The sequence below is a fragment of the Trachypithecus francoisi genome, unplaced genomic scaffold (assembly GCF_009764315.1).
Source record: "Trachypithecus francoisi isolate TF-2019V2 unplaced genomic scaffold, Tfra_2.0 Lachesis_group1, whole genome shotgun sequence".
In the NCBI taxonomy this organism is placed as follows: Eukaryota; Metazoa; Chordata; class Mammalia; order Primates; family Cercopithecidae; genus Trachypithecus; species Trachypithecus francoisi.
The window spans coordinates 20,921,789-20,943,530 of record NW_022681454.1 but is presented as its reverse complement, the minus strand read 5'-3'; the positions used below and the strand labels follow the sequence as shown (position 1 = coordinate 20,943,530).

General features: G+C 38.4%; 2 protein-coding genes across 2 annotated transcripts in view; one reads left to right on the top strand and one right to left on the bottom strand.

Moving 5' to 3' along the window:
• The window catches only part of KCNIP4 (potassium voltage-gated channel interacting protein 4), a 1,243,239-nt gene that overhangs the window by 215,531 nt on the left and 1,005,966 nt on the right, over positions 1-21,742 (top strand). The gene's annotated exons all lie outside the window — the stretch shown is intronic.
• Positions 19,108-21,667, bottom strand: LOC117085200 (splicing factor, proline- and glutamine-rich-like). The gene has a single exon (XM_033213876.1). It carries the CDS (start codon positions 21,561-21,563, stop codon positions 19,431-19,433), a length of 2,133 nt encoding a protein of 710 aa, XP_033069767.1. The 5' UTR covers positions 21,564-21,667; the 3' UTR covers positions 19,108-19,430.

Here is a 21,742-nt window from a genome sequence, read left to right as displayed (position 1 = left end):
CCTGTGAGATAATAAATTTAGGCCATTTTAAACCAACCCACCAAGTTTGTGATAATTCATTACAGTAGTAATAGGAAACTAATACAAGTATTTTTGATGGTAACTTAATCTTGGTGACTACTGATTATATCTCTACAGATCCACAGTAAATCCGAATATAGATCTTCCTCCTTCAGCCTATGGTAGCCTATTATACTCTACAGATAACATTTTAAGTGTTTTTATTATAAAAGCAAATGCGTGTGTACTATAGAAAATATAAATGTAATAAAGGCGTATCTATCCCACTACCCAGAGATATCCTTCTAATCTTTTCATTGTAGGTGTATGTGTATGCCCTTCATATATTTATATGTCTTATAGATCTCCCTATTCTGCTGGGCCTCAAACTGCCTTCATGTGTTTTTTTTTCTATTTTCCCATGTGTATATAACTTACCTCCTCATCTGGTTTGGAAACTCCTTGAGAAGTGAGACTAAGTCTTGTATTTCTCTATGTCTGCCATGCTTTGAGGAATGATTTGCATATACATACCATTAACTTGACAAATTTACCAGTGCATCTGGTTGGCCCTAAATCTCACATGCTTTAGTAATTCCATCTTTTCTTTGTTGTAGGTAATTGGAACTTGAAATGCTGATTCATACTTAGAAAACTCATAAAAGACTGAGGAACGTGAAGTAAAATGCCAACTTTCTACTTTGCAATGAGAAATATAGTTGTAAAGTGAATCAGAGGCCTCCCTTAATCACAATGGAAAATCCATGTAGGGAACTAAATCTCAATCAGTAAGGTTGTTTGGAAAATATAGAATCAGTCTGATTGGAAATAATTGCTTATTTTAATACTTAGGGACAACAAGCCCTGACCATTTAACACATCCATCTGCAAAGGAGACTGTCTCAGTAAGGAACCCTATTAGTTCTGGGGACCCTCTCTCTATGTAGTGCATGGTTAGACAACAAAAACATTGGAAGTGTCATTTTCACATAGCCCTGTACAGAAATCTGACTTTTATTCAATGCATTTTCATTAGGTACAATAATGCTGTTTCAATTTGGCACTTGAGTTTTTTATTTACGGAGAAGAAACATTTTTTCTAGTTTTTTTGTTTGTTTTTGTTTATTTGTTTGTTTGTTTGTTTTGAGACAGAGTCTCACTCTGTTGCCCAGACTGGAGTGCAATGGCGTGATCTCGGCTCACCACAACCTCCACCTCCTAGGTTCAAGCAATTCTCCTGCCTCGGCCCCCCGAGTAGCTGGGACTAAAGGCGTGCGTCACCATGCCCAGATAATTTTTGTATTTTTAGTAGAAATGGGGTTTCACTATGTTGACCAAGCTAGTCTCAACTCCTGACCTCGTGATCTGCCCGCCTTGGCTTCCCAAAGTGCTGGGATTACAGACGTGAGCCACTGCGCCTGGCCTACTGGGTTTTTCAATTACATTGATATCAACAGTTAGGAGTTGATTTTGCACTTTAAATTCCAGTGTTTCAAAAGTGCTCTACCTCTCACTTTAAATCCACTTCTGTCTTTGCTTTATTGTTTTCATAAAATTGCCTATTTAAAACTAAGACTACTGGATTCAGCCAGTTTCTGGAATTTTATAGCAAGTAATGGTGAGGCTTAAAGTATAGATGATGTTGGGTTCCACTGGAGTCCATTGTTTTCAAATCTCATTTAGAATCATCCAGCCCATCCCAGAGATAAAAGCTTCCTTGGGGAGTAGAAGCAGATAAAAGATGGACCAGGACATGCCTTGTATTTCTGGAATATGCAGTGTGCTCCTAGAGGTCAGATCACTTCCTCGTGAGAATGTCCATTCTGTTAGTTGTTTCCACGGTGCTATTTGAATTTCCTGCAGACCTACTTCCTTCTCGAGCTTATCTATCTTTTCATGCACCAACTTATTTCATAGAAACCTAGAATATTACCTGCCATGGCTGGAGGCCTACTTGCCATAGCTCTCTTCCCAGTAAATGAAAACACCTCCTTCATAAAAATGGAAAAAAATAAAATTGCGTTTGGAAATATTATAAGCCAGCATTACAAAATGGTGCCTCTTATGTGAGCAAGGAGGATGAACCAGTCACCTTTTAATCTGCTATATTTATTAAAATAAGCCCACCATGGGCTTGTTTTTCCAGTCTCTCCAAGTCTCTGTGTCATTGCCTCTGATTTTTTTTTTTTTCTCTCCCTCTGTTTGGTAATACCAACATATTTTCAACCAGTGTTTATTCAGTACCTTTTCTGAGTAAAATGTTTACTTTAGAGCAAGGTAATACCCTGAGCATATTTTCTTTTTTTGACCATCTGTGAACCTGCCACACTGAAACTAACATTTAACTGCAATTTAATGTTAAATGTATATGGGGAGAGTAGTTATGTAGCATTTATTGAACACCTGCTAAATCCCAGATTTTCCACCAGATTTTTACATTCATGATTTTATTTAATTCTCAAGATAAATGATGGAATTAAAATTATTGTCACTTTCCTTTTGAACAAATGGAAACTTAGCAAAGTTAAGTAATTACCCAAATAAGTGAGATAAGTGATGTTATTATGATTTGAATGTCAGTCTATCTGATTTGAAATGCTATGATTTTCATTTTTTTCAGTGGATTTACACCCAGCACAATTAAAGCTCTATGAAGGGGAGTTCTTTCTCTAATTGCTTACCATTGAATCTTCTGTATATACCAGTTACTGGCACATGTGATATGATTAATACTTATTTATGGAAAGAAGGAATAAATTGATAGAAAAATGGAGGGAGGATGACAGGGAAGAAAGGAACAAAAAGAGGGAAGGAAGGGAGAAAAGTAGGAATGAATGAAAGGAGAAAGGGTAGGTCTTTGAAAATACTTGAGTTTCAGGACTTCAAGTGTTTCTTCTATAGAATATAATCATTTTTATACTTGTTTATTGTGCATATATAAATATTTCAGAATTGAAAACCATAACTGTATATGTATATTTTGTTTATGTCTATGACTGTATATATGCCTGTGTCAGTACATATATACACATATTTTCTTATGTGGGTATTCATGTGTATACATATATTCATGTGTATACATATATTCTTGAGTGTTTGAAAAGTTGCTTGGCTGTAGTTTCTCAAGTGTATGCAACGTCATCCACATTTTTGAAACCCTTTTGGACTAAGCCCATGTACAAAGATTAAAACCAGTTGCTTTAATGGTTGAATGAATATAAAAGCAAATTAAATCAGAAATTTCTGCTTCCTTGTAGATACCATAGTTTGCTTTTTCTCTGAACCAACCATTGGATACTTTTGTTTGAGCATTTTTATTTATTCATTGTTTTCTTCTTTTGCTTAATAGTAGTTATATTTTAATGAGAGAAACAGAAAATTGGTGGTGACATAAAGGTTGTACTTCAAAGGAGGTATTCGCGACAACCTGGCAAATATTTTTGGACGTGACTGTATTTTAACAAGTATAATTTTATCCTTGTATCATGGTGGTATGCGTAGCATAGGGGGTTTTCTGTGCATATGTAATTCATTTATTTCTTGAAAGTAATGGTTATTTTGTGACAAAGAAATTCGTTTGTAACAATTGGAAACTGTCATGTATCTTTAGTGAGAAAATTTTCAGTGTAAGTTTTCATGATACTTCTTTGAAAAACGTCATTTTCTCAAGTTTTTTGTCAATATCATGCCTAAATTGTTTTAAGAAAAAAAGAGATGAAACCATCTAAGAGCTGTAAGCTTTAAAAAGTATCCTTTTTGAAACATAGATTGAATTTTCAAATCCTGAAGATAGCTTTTAGGGTTTATAATTTATTTAAAAATGCAATTATTTACTTTATTCTTATTAAAACATATATTTAAATACATTTTAGAGCAAAGGTTAGTGCATCTTCCTATAACACAGATCTATGGTCTTAGGGTAATACGTCAACAGTTTTTGGAAGATAACTATTAAAATATTACAGGAAAGCTCCTTCCTCAGTTTAGAAAACAAATTCAGAGATTCAGTCTTTTATGATGAGTAGGTTTAACTTAATTTTACAGTAAGTCTATGTATGCATTTTTACCTTTCCTTCCTTTTCTCAGAAAAATGTAGTGGCCAGTCCAGCACTCTCTATTGTCTAAGATAATCGAGTCAATAGTCTTTCACTCCTTAAGTGCTTCCATCTGAAATACATGTCTATGATTTCACTATGATTTTAATGAAAACTGAATCAAGGTATTTGTATCTTATAATAATGTTGTTCAATAACTACAATTTCTATTCTCGAAACTCTTCTTCCCTTTTGTTTAATGATAGATCATCATGTATGTCTGTATATCTTACGCTGTTGTCTACAGAATTAAAAGTAAGCAACCTACATGCTGCTGGAAATTGAGAAGAAAGTGGGGAAAACAGGGGAAATGACCAGACAAAAGCATAGACCTTGATATTTGGAGGTGTTATGACAAGTTTATTGCATTTAACTGACCATAAAGCCTGGATGAAATTAGATACATGAGAATTAAAGGCAGCATTTTAAAAGCTTACATGAATTCGACCAGAGACACTGTGAAAAGCAGGACACATGTAAGCATAAAATACATTCTTAATTTATGAAACATTTATGTAGCACAAGCCCTAAGCAATGTTCTGAAATTCATACTGTGATGCTTTCTAGGAATTAGAGGTTTTGTTTCAGGGACTCTTTTTAGAAGACTGAGATTCATTTTGTTTAGGCTTAAGTTATTAAGTCAGCAGTTTCCCATTTACTTCGAACATGTAACTAAATACAGAACTTTACTCTAATCCCTCTTGCAGTTGCCTTGAATGGATGATCAGGCCATTTCATTTAATTTAAACAGCTTGCATTCCCTTGTCTCACATGTTTTATTTGAATGAACATTTTACTGTGGGATTTTCTTTTCAAATCCTACAAGTAGATTATAAAAGAGGAATAAAAACAAATAGATTTCAAGTATATGCCTTTTAAAATATTAATATGTTTGTTAGATTTGACTTTTAAGTCTTTTTTATTATTTTTTTAAGACAGAGTCTCGCTCTATTGCCCGGACTGGAGTGCAGTGGTGAGATCTTGGCTCACTGCAACCTCTGCCTCCTGGGTTCCAGCAGTTCTCCTGCTTCGGAGTGGCTGGGATTACAGGCATACCACCACACTCGTTAATTTTTTTTTTTTTTTTTTTTAGGAGAGATGGGGTTTCACCGTGTTAGCCAGACTGGTCTCGATCTCCTGACCTCGTGATCCGCCCATGTTGGCCTCCCAAAGTGCAAGGATTATAGGCGTGAGCCACCATGCCTGGCTGACTTTTAAGCCTTTTATTAACTTAGGTTTTAGGTTCTACAGAGTATTTTCCTTTATTTTTAAACGTTTGTATTTAAATAAATAGGATTTCACTTGTATTATTAATTTCAGCCACAGAACTGGGGACCTAAGCTGTAAGGCAATAGTGGCCATGGTTACTGGCCCCCCCCAAAAAAATCCTGCATTCTACTGGAAGACGGCTCCTGGCCTGGGAGTTGAGAAATCTGAATGCATTCTTGCTTTGACCACATGATAGCGGTGTATCCTTTAATAAATGATGTTATATTTTAGGATCTCATTTTAAAAACATTGTCAAAGGGGAAGTTTGCACTGAATGATTTTTCTGGTCTCCTCCAGTTCAGAAATTCTGATTTTTTTCCCCCTTTTCATTGAATGTCCACTTCAAGACATATTTTGGGCCATTAAAAAAACAAAACAAAACAAAACAAAAACAGAAAAAGTATGTGAGAGGTAAGAGCAATGTGTGTGAACATAGCCTATGGAAATAAATTGAGAAATACTAGAAGAACGGTGACTATATTTCTCAGGCACAGTTTGATGTGAATGATGAGAACGTGAAATTTTGGTTAGTGCACATAAGGATAACATTTTAGTACCACATCGCACTCAAGGTAGGTAAATGACTACACCTGGGGGTGAGAAGACCTTAGGTGTTATTTCTGACTTGGTCACTAAATAGGCACCAGGTCACCCAACATCTGTAATCCTTGGTTTCTATCCCTCAAGTGAAAGGATTGGAGGAAATGATTAGGACTCTCTTTTAGAGTTCTAGCAGGAGTCTAAGATACAATCTTAATTACAATCAAAGTCAAGAAAACCAAAAGGAAAATTCTGTGCTAGCTGACCATATTTAGTAAATCAAAGATTAGTCACTCATATACATCGAGCACAAGCTTTTAATGAGCCCTGTGTGTCAAATCCCTGGGATACAAAAATAGATTCCAGAAAGTTAAATCTAGATAGGGAAATATATAAAATTATTTATAATGTCGTAGTATCCTTGCTGTCATGGAAGTGTGAGCAAAGTGCTACTAAAAATACAGAGAAGGGAAGAGGTAACTGATGTGACTGGAGGTTACACTTATGAAGCAACATAATACTTGGTATTTGATGTTTAAGTTTGAGTTTGTCAAAATGAGGAATGGGATGATAACACAAAGTCTCAAAGTTTGAGCATTCTGATGCCAGGAAAACTGTTTGAGAAAGTGACAAGTTCAGTGTGATTGGGACACAAATCCCTGAGGACAGATCATGAAGTACTTGTTGAATATACCGTTCTAAATTGTATAGATTTATTCTGTGTGTCACGAGAATATTTTAAAGATGTTTAAGTCGAAGAGTATTTGAGGGCCCTGTCTCCCTACAGTACAGAGGACAGGTGGGAGATGCTGAGACTAGTCGTAGGGAGGGAGGTGGCTAGTATAGTGGTTCTAGTGAGAGATTAATAGGGAGGTGAATTGAGATAGGATGGGCCATGCTGGAGTGATGAATAACCCCCAAAATCTCAGCGGTTTCCTTTTGCTCAGTATACATGACCAATCTAAGTTTATTTCTTACTCAGTGTAATAACCAATCCAAATAGGAGTTGAGAGACTGCTCAGTAAAGGCATTCAGGGCCTCAGGCTGACAGCTTCCACAGTCATCACAGTAAGGTTAAATGAGCACACTGAGTCACACGCTGTCTCTAACAGCTTTCACCTTGAAATGACTGATTTCATTTCTTCTTGCATTCTCTTTGCAAAACCAAGTCACATGGCCATGCGTGACTTCAAGGGGACTGAAAAATGCAGTCCCATAAAGGCTCTGAAAGTGAAAACTAGAATATAGGTAAAGAGCTCTCATTAGAGATACAATATGATCGCAAATGATCACATTTGGAAGACATAAGAGTAGAGAAGTTAGGATAACTTCAAAGGTGTTTCTAGTTTGGAGTTTTGTTTCTGCAGGCTAGCCCCCATTCTTCATGTGACAGGTTTTACTTATCTTTACTTCCTCTTCTTCCAGGAAGTCTTCTCTGACCAGGAGTAGATAGGGACCTAGGTTCCATGTTGTCAGTAGCATGCTGATATGTGTTTAACAACAGGCTCTCTGTAGAAAAACAAAAACAAAAACAAATCTCTATTTTGGAGCCTTTGCTGAACTCCCGAGTGCACATCCTCCCGCTAAGACAAATTTCAGGCTACTAACGTGGTGCCAGTGAACACGGAGTTGGTAACAGATACCATTATTTGGCATTTCCATCATATAGATGTAGCAGAACTGAATAAGGCAAAACGTACAGATACTATTACGCCATAGCAAAATAATTAGGATGCAATGAAGTTTTAAGCATTTATAATCTTTGTTTTAAATCTAATTTATTGAGTTATAACTTTGTCCAATTTAATTTTTAATAATGGCTATGTTCAGTGAGTAGCTTACAAAATTTCTGAAAATTTAGCAATTGGCTCTCACAAGCCAGTTAGAAGCCGGCGCTAGCATACCATGAGTGTCTTCTTTTTCTGTGCACTCCCACACTTGGTACTTGCCCCATTATGACTCTTATCAAATTTTATTTCAATTATTCTATACTCATCTGCTTGTCTGCTGGACAATGAGCTCCTCAAGGAAAAGGACATTATCTCACTGTTGAATTTCTCAGGACTTAACATGGTACTTGGAACACAGAAGAAATTCAGCAAATATCAGTTGAGGCAATTAATGAATGAAAACATTTCTTCATGAAATAAGAAATGTATCAGTCTCTCTTTACACTAATCTTTGTTTGTAGGAGCCAAGTTTTATAAAGAAAGAACCACTCCAGGCAATTGGTCTTATGTGAATCTCACCTACTGCCAATACTCAGCTATTAAAAAAAATATCTTAGAGCCTGGCTTTGCTCCTCTGGGTGAATGCCAATGTCTATAGAAAGTATCTCGAGTTAAATGTACGTTCAAGACCTAGATTGTAGCTTTTGAAAATTCTGCTGTATTTTTGAAGTTTTATCATACATTTACTTATGTAAATAATCTATTTATATTTATAACCACTTAAAAAAATTTTATCTCCCAATTGAGTCAAGTGATTAAAGATAGCAATTGTGTCTTGTGCTATATTTGTATTCCTTTCACACAGCACAGTATTGGTTAAAACAGAGTGACTCCAATTATTTAAGAGTTTGCATTGATTGTTTTACTGCTAACTCAAATACCAATATAATAAATCCAAAATTATTTTCTGAAGTTTCCTATAGATCTTATGTATAAGATCTTATACTCACTCATTTCAGTGAGTTCCCTGGATTGAAGAATGCCAATTTTCTGAATTCCACTGAATTCTACTTTGATATTAGTAGGTGAAAATCTGTTTTGTACATTTTTTAGCTTTATTAAAACTCACTATCTTGATACTGAGTCATGTTTGTCTTCCTATGTACATTCCGCTGAAATAGCACTTCAAGGACAACAGACTGTTCCACCGAAGAATAAGAGCACCAAGCGACAGATTGCAGACACTTGGTATAGCTGGATTATTAGACTCCTTATCTAAATTGTTTACATGTCAGGTTTCTTTGGTAGCCCAGAAAAATTTAGATAAATGAGCCTTCCCACTGGTAATTACATTTTCTTAACAACATTTTGGAGAATGTACATAAAAGGTAATAATAGCTCCTACCAGCTCCCTGTCCTGCAACATGTCACAGCCTCAGACTCTGATAGTGTCTGACACTTATTACTTAAGTCATATATTTCTAAAAGCAGAGACCTCTGCAAGGTCTTTTCCTGAATGATACTCTCTCAAGCTGCAGAGTCAAAAATCTGATTATGTTTCTAACTTTCCATGGATGTCATACGCATTGATGGGAATCACTAAACTTTCTGAATAAGGAATTATTAAGTAGGGAATACGAAATAGAATCTCTAAAATGGGAGATTTTTTTTACGTCCCCATTTTAAGATACTGCTATACCCTCTGGGGAAGTTATCCTTCGCACTCCCCACAAGAATCTCCACTCTTCCTGCAGTAGCAACACATGGATATTCATGAGCAAGTGTTTTCTTGTTCAGGTGCTTAAGGACAGAAACGATTCAAAAACGTCATTCCACCGTTCCTCTTATCAAAAGAGAAAATTATTGACTTGCAAAAATTATACTGCTATTTCCCATGGACATGCATTGTCTTCAAAATTCTACCATGTGGAATTTTGCTATACTATAGTTTCGAACATCTGTGTCCCAATATATGTCCCACAGAGCACTAATCTTATGCCATGGTGCATGTGTGTGTGTGTGTATCTGTATACAAGCTTGCAAAACTCTGTATACAATATATTCTTCTATTAAATTTGTAACATGTATTAACATACTTGAGACCCTCTGAGAAATCCCCGGGTAATAGATCTGTATCTGTATCTTTATACAATTCACTGTTTTTCAAATTCAGTTCACTGTGTGTCTAAGTCATGTCCCAATCAGGAGATAGAAACCACACAGTAATTTGAACAGGGAAGCTGAATATAAAGAATTATTAATTACAACCGGGTACTGGAGTAAAAATTGGGATTTGCTCATTAAAAATGAAGAGAAGTTTAAAGCACAAAGACATAGCAGATCAAATCATCCATGAGTGCCCAAGGAAAGTCTTATCCTCTTACTCAGGGTTGAGATTCATGCTTTCCTACTTGGAGAGAGCACAGTTTGTGAAAGTTTTCTATTTTCTATTAAAAGTTAACTAGGAAGTTTAATTTTCTCTTAAAACGTGTTATCTTTAATATCAATATACTTTTTAAGTAATTTTGGTTAGGTGAAATTATACAGAAATAAAACAGAAATAGAAGAGCAATGTTTTGTGATTGGAGTAGATGTGTTAAGCTTTTATTTTGGAAATTGTATTTCTCTCATTTATCTTTATATGATTTGGACCCTGCTTACCCCTCAGAGTCTGAGCAGACATCAGTAGATGGCGTATCACTTTTCAACACTGGTGTTATTCGTCCCCTGATGCCACCTTGAGAGGCGAATGTATTGAGGCCGTCAGAGCTGAGGCAAGAACTGAATACCCCAGATCAGTGCTGGAGTGGGGTGAGGAGAGTGGAGGCAGGGGCTCTTCATTAGGAGCAGGCTCTGGGAGGCATCCGTGAAGGGTAGGATGCCCCTGAGTTCTGGCTGTCCAACTCTGCGTTAGGCTCTTTCCTGCTTTGAAACAGCTGGGTTGACTTTGGGCAAGATTAACTATTTTAGTTATTGTGGAAATTAAATAAAAATGCAGAGCTTCAGACTAGCCAGAAAGAACACAATAGGTGATCATCCATATTACGCCTCTGCTTTCTCACTTCTTGGGAATTGAATGTAGTAATTAAGGAGAGATGGGCAATCACTTAGTATGCTTTGAAATATTTCTTATTTTAAGACCTGGAGCTATTGTTCTGATGTCTTGTATTATTTGCTCAATTATATATCATTTAATCCTAGCATGTAGCACTGAAAAGGTCCTCAAGCATAATCTAATGTAATTTATAAAGGGAGTTAATGAATAATAATTATTTTTACTAGTAGATTTTCCCAGCTATCTCATTACTGGACACATTACACCTATTTTACATATTTTAAAAATTTATAAACTGAAGAAGTAAGTGACCAACTCATGATGTATCTAAAAACTATGCCAAAATTATACAATCAGGTTTATTCAATTAAATATGTATTTTTACATATATGTAATTTATTTGTATTTGGAACTATTGGAATACCTGAAGCATATATAATAAATATGGAATACTAGTCAACTCATAATTCTGAGGTTTCTCATTGAGCCCTGCCCTTTCTTTCAAGTTGTTCTTAGCTGTTCTGATTTTTTGGTGGAGGTTCGTATCTATTTAGCAAAGTTGTCTGGTATTCTTTTAGTACATGGAAAAAAAATGGCAATCTTATCTCTTGATGGCATATGGTGACAATATTATGTAGATAACCACATGATTACATTAACCATGAGTTATGTCCTGTGTATCAGAGGACTATGCAAAACCTCACTAGTTACAGACTTGTTCCCAGAAAGCCCTAATAGTGCAATCTTCAATTGGGTTTTGAAGATCAGTAAAATTTTCAGATTTTAAGCCTTTAGGATGTCAGGGGTGAAGTACTGGGGTTTTGATTAAAAAAATCTTAATTTAAGAATAACTTGGGAATGTAAATGAGCATGAGATTTCTGGCATATTGTTTGCCATATATTCTCAGAACTTTCTAGTCCACCTAAAATACAGCATGATTAGAAGCAAAGTACTCTTCATATAAATATTTTACTTTTAGATCTTTTCACCCCCTCCTCCTCCACCTCTCCTTCCATCCTCTACTACGTTGAAAGCGTATTTCTGTATGTCTAAACATTGTGACAAAGATCTGCTTTATCTTTTGTGTATAGCTCTCTTGCTCTCTCTCTTTGTGTGTATGTACCTTCTCTTGATGTATGAAGAAGCTAGACAATATGAGAAAGAAGATTTCTACCAGTTAAAATTGTCTAAAAGTGTGACAGTCTCTCTCACCAATAATGGACTGCTGTTATTTGGAGGATTTAATCATAAGGCTAATGTCTGTTGTCACAATGGATTTCTTTTTTTTTTTTTTTTTTTTTTTTTTTTTTGAGACAGGTTCTTACTTCAGTTGCCCAGGCTGGAGTGCAGTGGCACAATTAAGGCTTACTGCAGTCTTGATTTCCTGGGCTCAGGTGATACTCCAACCTTAGCCTCCCAAGAAGCTAGGACTATGGGAGTGTACCACCATGCCTGGCTAACTTTTAGTATTTTTTATAGAGATGGGGTTTTGCCAGGTTGCCCAGGCTTGTCTCAATATCCTGGACTCAAGGTATTTGCCTGCCTTGGCCTCCCAAAGTGCTGGAATTACAGGCGTGAGCCACTGCTCCCGGCCCAGAATGGATTCTTAAGTTGCACAATAACCAGAATCAAGTGACCTATGTAGTAATATCTTCCAGTGTATAAGTTTGTGATACTGAACAGATGTCCATTTCAGAGTAAATCTGAATCAAAATAACATTTCCGCTTAGCAGATATCTAAACAAAGTTGGCTGACACATCTGTGACTCCTACATCCCCTTTACCCATTACGATGTTTTTTTATTTTTTCCCCCCATGAAACTTATTTTTCATTATGGTATATTAATATCTCCAAGACTCATAGCCTTGCAAAGGCATCAGCCCCAATATATATCCTTTCTGACTGTCACTGGCGTGATTTTGTGCTTTACCAGAACCAGTCCAGTAAACAGCTCGCTTACCTGCCGTCATTCATTCCTGAGCATGTCCTGAATGTGCACCAACACTGGACTATACATGGACTTAGAGTGAAAAACAACACGGAACTATTTCCTCCAAGGAGGTCAGAGTCTAGAAAAAGGAGATTTTAGTTTGAAAAATTATAATACTAAGTTGCAAATGTTAATGAGAGTTTAAGAAGAAGCAGAGTATTACTGTGTTTAAGATCTGGGATGTGGTTGTTGATCTCTCTTTCCCAGTTTAATCACTGGGTGATATTGAGCCAGGCACTCATTTTATTTTATTCATTTCTAAATAATAATACATCCGTGTTGCAATACTGAATATTTTTGACATCTTCTTCTAGCAAGGAACCAGATTTACCTCCCACCTGAAACAAATGATGAACAAGCAAAACCATAAAATAACTGTTTTCAGACATTGAACATCAGGCATTGCAGAACAGTGTTCCTGAGGTTGGGACGCAAGGCAACAATTTCTGCTTCAGGGGGAGTTTTCTAAACCAATTGTTATTAGTGAGTCATATGTCATATCTGATTTATGATTTATTAAACTTTGTGCATTAAATATTTTTCAAACAAGACAAGTTTTATAATGTGCCATACATTATAAAATGTGTTTATGTTTTGTAAAAGATTCAAATGAAATTAGAAAACTTAGTGTGTGAAATATGTATTTCATTTTTAAATAAAACAACTGTCAATTTAAATAGTTTCTTGATTAAAATTAAAGTTTGCAAAGTTCTGTTTCATGTGTAAACTTATAGGAAACATTCATGGGAATGAAGCAGAGCCATACCTTTGCTTTTAGAATTCTTGTGTTAATTCCTTTCATTCACAGAAGTATTACTATTTATTTCATGCATCCTTTTCATTTACAAAACACTTGAGGCTCCATAGAATATAACAAAAATCTTTTTACTATGCATTTGTGTGAAAGGACATAGTGAAATTCTTGTCACAGAAGTCTTGCATCTTACCTGAAATAATTGTTTCTAGAATAATAATAATAATATGCTTCCAATAAATTATATTCCCTAGGTTAGTACTAGGGCCAGAAGATTTATAGCAGCGTCTATTCTAAGTCATCACTAGTGTATTCCTTGTTCCTTTTTAATTTATGTTAAGCCTGGTAAATTAAATGCAAAAGTGTTTTTAATAATGAAATAAGAAGATTCTGTGTCTAGTAGGATATTGATGGTGGAAAGTGACTAAGCAAAAGGCAACCTAACCCCAAATGATTCCTATTGAGGTATACATATATAATTTTTTAAATTAAAATTGTATTCAGTATGGGTAGGGAAAACCCTGCGGAAGGTGCTCAGATTAAAGCACTCAGCACAAAGATAAAAGCCTGTGCATCATGGAGTTTAGGTTCTGGAGGAGAGAAATCATTATTTGCAAAGCGGCATTATTTGCCAAGAAATAAATGCCAGAAACAAGCGTGTGCGTGTGCATGCGCACACAATGTATGAGTGTGTATATGTGTGGCATCATATTGGAAGAAACTATGGAGTAAAATAAACCAAAGAAGGGAAAAAGAAGAATCCAGTGTGATGAAATTTGTTTTTAATAGGGTGGTCTTGGAAAGCCTTATTGAAAAGTTGAATCTTGAGCTAAGAGCTGAGGGTGGTAAGACAATGAGACATAGAGGTCTCCTTAAGAAGGGCTTCCCCAGGGGAGGATCCTCGAAGGCAAACTCCTGAGGAAGGCATATGGAGTCTTTTAAAAGAGCATCACATCTGTATGATCCAGAGTGAAGAAGAGGCCAGTAGTTCAGATGAGGTCAGATCGCTTCTCAGCCTTTTGGCCAAGATCAAGTGCAGATGAGGTCAGAGAAGAAACAGAGAAAAAAATGATGTGGGTGGTTTAAGTGCTTTTCCCTTGAATGGAATGGGTAGTCATTGGAGAGATTTGAGCAGAGGTGTGACATGATTTGAATTATGTTTTAAGAGGATCACTCTGGTTGTTGCATTAAGAATAGACTGTGAGGCAGCAAGGGCAGGAGCAGACACCCAGTGAAGAGGTTACTGCAATAAATAGGCCATAAATCACAGCAGCTTGGCCTGCAGTTGTGGGGTGGCAGTGGTGGGAAATACTTCAGTTTTGAACATTGAGCCAACACCATTTGCTGATGGATTCGATGTGGAGTTGGAGGAAAAAGGCTTATTTAACTTAACCTGAGCACCTGGAAGAAGGGTATTGCCATTTGCAGAGATAAGAAAGACTGTGGAACAGAGTTGAGGCAAGGAGAGATTTGGAGTTTGGTTTGGTCATTTTTGAAATGCTCCTTATACATCCAGTTGGCTATGTTGATATGTAAGTCTCAAGTTCAGGGAAGAGACTCAGGCTGGATATTTAAATTTGGAAATTGTCAGTGTTTACTGGGATGGAATTACCTGGAAAGTGGGTGTAGATGGAGAAGAAAAGCGGTCTAAGGCTGAGATTTGAAAGACAGGAGTCCAGAAGATAGAAAGTGTAAGTCATTTGGGTAGGAGCAAAACTAGTACAGTGTAGTAGTAGATACTATGTGAAAAAGTGCAAGAAATGCCTGGCCTGTTTATTAGTTGCATTTTAGGTTGTGGCTTGTGTGTAGGCTGCTGTTCTGAAAAAATAGGCTGAACAAAGGTAAAATAACCATTTTATTTATTGTTTTTATTCTTACTATTTTAATTTTTTGAGAGGGAGTCTTGCTCTGTCACCCAGATTGGAACGCAGTGGTGCAGTCTCAGCTCACTGTAACCTCTGCCTCCTGGGTTCAAGTGATTCTCCTGCCTCAGCCTCCTGAGTAGCTGGGCTTCCAAGTGAGCACCACCATACCTGGATAATTTTTGTGTTTTTAGTAAGGACAGGTTCTTGTTATGTTGGCCAGGCTTATCTTGAACTCCTGACCTCCAGTGATCTACCCACCTCGGCCTCCCACAGTGCTAGGATTACAGGCATGAGCCACTGCACCTAGCCACAAATAACCATTTTAAATGTAGGGTATTGTCTTGGTTTGTGCTGCTATAACAAAAACAACACAAATTGGATGAATTACGTATAATTTACTCCTTATGGTTCTGGAGGCTGGCAAGTCCAAGACCAAGGCACCAGAAGATTTTGTGTCTTTTGAGGGCTGCTGTCTGTTTCCAAGTTAGTACCTTCTTGCTGTATCCTCACATGGTGGGATGAATGAAGACTGTGTCCTCACAGGGTAGAAGAAATGAAGATTGTGTCCTCACATGGTAGAAGGACAGAAGAGAGAAAAGCATACTCCCTCAAGCCTTGTATAAGGGCACTATTCCTGTTTAGAAAGGAAGAGTCCTCATGACTTAATCATCTCGTAAAAGTCCCATGTCTTAATACTATCACTTTGGGTATTTGATCCCAACATGAATTTTGGAGGAACACATTTACATTTGGAGGTTACATAGCACATGTGACCACTCTATGTGTTTCAGTATTCTAGAGTACTAACCAACAAAACATTTGAGAAATCAGTTATCAGATTACCATAATGTTTGCACTGTATAGTGCCAACCATAATAAATAGATTCCCCTTCCCTAGATAAATTGAGCCTGTGGCTAGGGGAAATAGATTTCTCCTCATAATAATGAAATAATCTACTTTCCCAAACCTACGGAAAGATAATTTAGAATTTATAGCTATGTTCTTATGCATGATTGACACAAATCAGCATTGATCCATGGATTGAAGTCATATGTATAGATTATCTGCTTTGTGTCGGGCACTGTGCTAGCCACTGTATAAATGCTGGTGAACAGGATATTTTGTCAGTGAGCAAACATTTGGGGGGTGAAGTAGACAATTAAAGAAGCAATTACAGTGCAGAGTGATAAATGATTTATTTCTGAAAGCATGGGGAAATAAGGGTGTTCACAGGCACATGGAATCTAATCTTAAGGTCTTAGCAAACATTTCCTGAAAGCAGGACCCAAATATTGCTGACATAAATGACAATATTCTCCAGGACCATTTGAACACATTCCTAGGTTTCAAATTTCTGTCTTGTTATGATTTCTCTAACTTGTACTCTAGGCCATCTTATAGTTAGGCAAAAATATTACTCACCCTCCTCTGCTACATGAGACTCATCTTTATGATTAGTCAGTTTCACATTTAGTGTTTCATATGCTGCTTTTTGGGCAGCTTAAAATGCAGTTTATTAGTAAGCAGAAGACATGCCTCTCTGAGAGACTGTAAAGGCTGTTGAAGCTGGGGGAGCAACTGCTTCATTGCTTGCCCCAGAAGCAACTCATTTCAGTAGTACTGATTTGTTATTTATCCATGAGGAGTCTGAAAGGAGAAGTAAACATCTCCAGGCTAACAGTACATTGGTGTCCTAGTTGCTTTGAAGCTAAGCATCAAAATTAATGACGTTATGAGACATAATATTGCTGTACTTAGACTTCCTACTCTATAGATTCTAGGCAAATAAACTTGATAGGAATCGAAATATTTCCATATATATACCTCTAACCTACATAACATTTGTTTGCTGTAGATTAAGAAAACACATATTGCCAAAGCAGTACACATCAGTGATAGATTTCCTTTCATTTTATTCTTCCAGAAACAGAATTTATTTTCTTCTTTTTACAGTGCCATCTCTCTTTTAGTGCAGAAAAGATCTGATAATTAACTAATCAAATTCATAACATTTATTATATACCTGCTATGTGCCAGGTGCTTTTAACTTGAAATCGCCAAGATAAAAACAGTCTTCATCAGAATTTAACAATTAATATTGAACGTTGTTCTAAGGGAAATAGACACTAATGAAGAAGAAAAATATTGCCAAACAAAGTTGTTTTGGTGTCCTCTATTTTCAGTTACAGAGATGGTAAGATAGAATATCAAAATAATAAGGTCATTTGCTTCAGATATACTAATGCAAAGATTACAGGGCCTTGTTCCAAAGCTGTAATCCTCTCCATCTCTCAGAGCTGAAGGCTTAAGTCTATCATTCTGCCAGAGCCAGATGCATCATAGATAGCAATTGTGTCTTTGAATGTCTCTTGTCTTTTCTCATGATCCACTGGCAGTGGCTTTACTTCGTTTTGATGCCTTTGTAACCAATGGGTTTCCTTGCCTCTTTTCCAGTGAGTATTCTATGGATGACTTCTAAGTGAATCTGAGGTATCCAATTTTTTAGCCTGACTCTAACACACCAGCTCCAGATTGTTATTCATAAATGGTGTGAATGTTGTGACAGGAAGTCTAAGAAAAGAAAGCAAGCTGGGGATTTTTTTTATATATGAAGTTTTGAAATATTTACTGAGAAGTTTGATTTTCTGGATTTGTGTTTTGATGAAGAATGATTGTTTTAAAAGACATCTGTGATGCCTTAACCAGTAATATTAGGAATCATAGGTTTGTGAAGGCAGAGGTGTCAAACAAATGATATCCAAAATTGACTAGGTTTAGACGCAAAGTCAGGCTGATTAAATACAGAGATGAAATATTTTGACATCTCATAGGAACTTCTATGAAGCTGAAGTGTTTACAAAGCAACTCCAGAAAGGAAAGAGTAAGGACTGAGTAGAGGAAACTCAAAAGATAATGTAGGCAAGAGAATGTCAGGATAGAAGTACAAAGACCTTTGGATACTGTATGGTTAGGTCTGTTATGCTGCAGACTGTCACACACTCCTTGAGTCTCTTAAGCATGCCCTGCAAGCTGTCTTTTTCTTCACTGAGCAGAAGATATTTAATGGAACCTTTCGGTCTCCATCATCTCTTCATTTCAGAATGATAATACTTTGAAAAGTTATGTGTAAGGTGCATATATTTACTAAATGAGCATAAAACTGTATGTGAAATTCAAGAATAGTAATTTTTAGACCAACAGAAGGAAATACAGTACTTTTTTAAAGAACTTTAAAGATTTAAAGATATTCAAGAGGTTAAAAGAAAAAGGTCCTCACTGAGCCTATGTAAAGTGATGAGTAGCCCCACAAAGTGATGAATTGCTCCACAAGCACCATGCAGAAATATTGCACTTTAGGGTTATAACTCACATTTCTAGATGCTGTTCATGTAATAATAGTTCATACATGTTGAATGTCAAACATATGCCAAATATCTCACTTGTATTATTTATAACTTTTTTTCCCACAACATTTTGGGGTTATATAGATGACTTTGAGACTGAAAGAGGCCAAGAAAATATTTTGTGGGTGAATAACTAGTAAATTGGAAAGCCAGAGCTCAGATTTTTGTTTACATGACTTCAAAACCCATTCTCTTACTCTGTACCTCATTGTCTCTCCGGGGACTTTCTTAGACACCTCATTATCTGTGCTCTGTGGTAATTTGACCACTTGTGTTTGATCAAAGAGATAGAGATGTACAGATCCAAATCTGCAAATCTTGGACCACGTACCCTCATTCATGTAGGTTCTATTCTGATTCAGGACCTGCTTGGAGCCTTTTCTCCAACTCATATGGCATTCTCCCATCCTGACAATCTTCCCTGATTCTTCTTTTTTTTTTTTTTTTTTTTTTTGAAGATCAATATAACTATTTTTCTATTTATTTGAAGCACAGTAAAAAAAAAAAATTGGTACACTTTGGAAATTCAGTGGCACAAGGTACACTGCCATAACTTGAGGGACATTATACAGTAAAAAAGGAAAAAAAAAAAAAAAAAGGAAAAAAAATTCTCCTGTTCCAAACACTGCATTACATCATTTTACCTGCCCAAACAGACCATTTACAAATATTAGGTCAATAAACTGCTAACATCCATAAAAAGGTAGCTTTCTTACTAAAATGCAAGAATTTAAAAGATTGGTATCTAAACAAAAGACAAAACAAACTGGAATGAAAGCCTAAATATCACATCTGAAACCGGGGTTTTTTGTTTGGGCCTTCGTACTCTTCTCTCCCTCTACCATATCCTGCTGGAGTTCCAGGCCCCATTCCTCTGGGACCCTGTCCACCCACAGGCCCCGCACCTCCCTGCCCAAAGCGCTCAGTACGCATGTCACTTCCCATCATGGAACCACTCATGGTTGCTGGTGGAACGCCAGGATTAGCTTCATAACCTATGCCACCACCACCACCTAGAGGTGGAAATTTCTGGCCTCCTGATCCATAGGGATCTCCCATGTTCATTGCTCCTCCGCCACCCATTCTCATGTCTCTTTCCCTTGGATCCATGTAGCCCATTCGGCTGTAACTTTCCTCTCTTTGGCGCCTCATTTGTTCTTCCATCTCACGTTGACGAATCATCATCTCTTCCTCTCTTCTACGTCGTTCTTCCTCTTGCCTCAACTGCATTTCTTTACGTTTCTGCATTTCTTGATTATGAAGTTCTTCCATGCGTCTTAATTCTTCCTGTCGTCTCATCAGATCTTGGCGCAAAAGATTTGCCTGATGTTCATGATAAGCATCTTCCATTTCACTTTCCAATTTATCTTTTGCATCCTTCGTGTTTTTTTCAACTTGTTCCCTTTGCTGTTTTTCCATTTCATCCAAAGACTTCCATCGCTGAGAATATTCGTACTCAAATGTGCCATGCTGGGCAAAACGAGGAGGGGTTTCTCTCTCCTTTTGATATATTGGATTCTTCTGGGCAAGTTTTTCAGGAAGACCATCTTCATCATCTAGTTGTTCAAGTGGTTCCACGATGACTGGACGAGGAGTCGTTGTCAGCAAGAAAACACCTTCACTGCATCGTTCAAATGCCTTTCTTGCTGCTGGCTTAGAAGCAAATTCAACAATGCCTTTCCCTGTAGATCTTCCACGATCATCCACTATTACAACAGCCCTTTCAATAGGACCAAACTGGCTAAAGGCTTCTTCCAACAGTTCATTGGAAACGTAAGGTGAAAGATTAGGAACAGAAAGGGCAGCAGCATGTGTGGCAAAGCGAACTCGAAGCTGTCTACCTCTCATGGGTGTATCATCAAGTTCCGCTTTGGCTATTTCAGCCAAAGCTCTAGATTCAAGCTTAATAAATCCGAATCCTTTGCCTTTGTTGATAAATACTTCTCCTGGTTCTCCATATTTAGCAAATAGTCTTTTGAATTCATCCTCCGTGATATCAGCAGGTAGATTCCCAACAAACAACCGACATCGCTGTGTGTAAGTTTTCTCTCCAGGCCTTCTCAAGAGAGACAAGTTGGCTTTAAACCCCTCCGAGTCCGAGATCTTCTCCTCGCTGCGGCCGCCGGGCCCCCCGGGCGGGGGCCCCTGGTGGTGCTGCTGGTGGTAGGGCGGGTGGTGCTGGAGGCCCCCGCGGGGCTCCCCGCCGCCTCGATGCGGCGGCTTGGGGTGGCCGCCAGGGGTACTTAGGCCCGGGCCGCCACCTGGCTTCGGCCCGCCAGGCATTTTGCCGCCTTTGGGACCGCCGGGACCTGGGCCCTGCTTAGGCCCTGGACCCGGGCCCGGGCCTGCCGCGGGCGGCGGCGGCGGCGGGCCTCCGGCCTGAGGAGGTGTGGTAGGGACCCCGCTGCTTGGCGGGGTGGGTGGCGGCGCCCCAGGAGGGGCCGAGGTGACTGCTGGCGGCGGGGTCGGCGTCGGGCCTGGCCCGGACCCTGGCGGGGCCCCCGATGTCGGCGGAGTGGCGGGCGGGGCCGAACTGGAGGCTGGCGGCGCGCTGCCTACTCCGGGAGCGGGGCCAGGTCCCTGAGCAACGACGGGCTTGGAAGAGTCCTGCGGCGGTGGCGGCGGCTGCTGCTGCTGATGCGGCTGTGGATGCGGCGGCGGCTGATGCGGTGGCGGCTGCTGTGGCGGTGGTTGCTGCGGTGGTGGCTGTTGCTGCTGTTGGTGTGGAGGCGGTGGCGGGATCCGAGGCTTAGGGCCGCTCTGGCCCGGGCCAGGACCCATGGGGCCGCGATTCTGATTGAGGCCCATGCCCGGCGGTGGAGAACTGAAGTCGTGGAGGCTGCCGCGGCCGCCACCTCCTCCGCGCCTGTGGAAGCCGCCACCGCCACCGCCACGACTCCGGAACCGATCCCGAGACATGTCTGTGGTCAAGGGGCGGTCGAGGCAGAAGCGAAGAAGACGCTCAGGAAACGTGGAGGCCACCTTGCTTCTCACAAAATGGCGGATGACACAGGCCCCTGATTCTTCATGTTGTAGCATTGCTCCTCCCCCTTTGCTATAAGACCTGCATCTAAAATTGGTTGAGGAATATCCTTGGC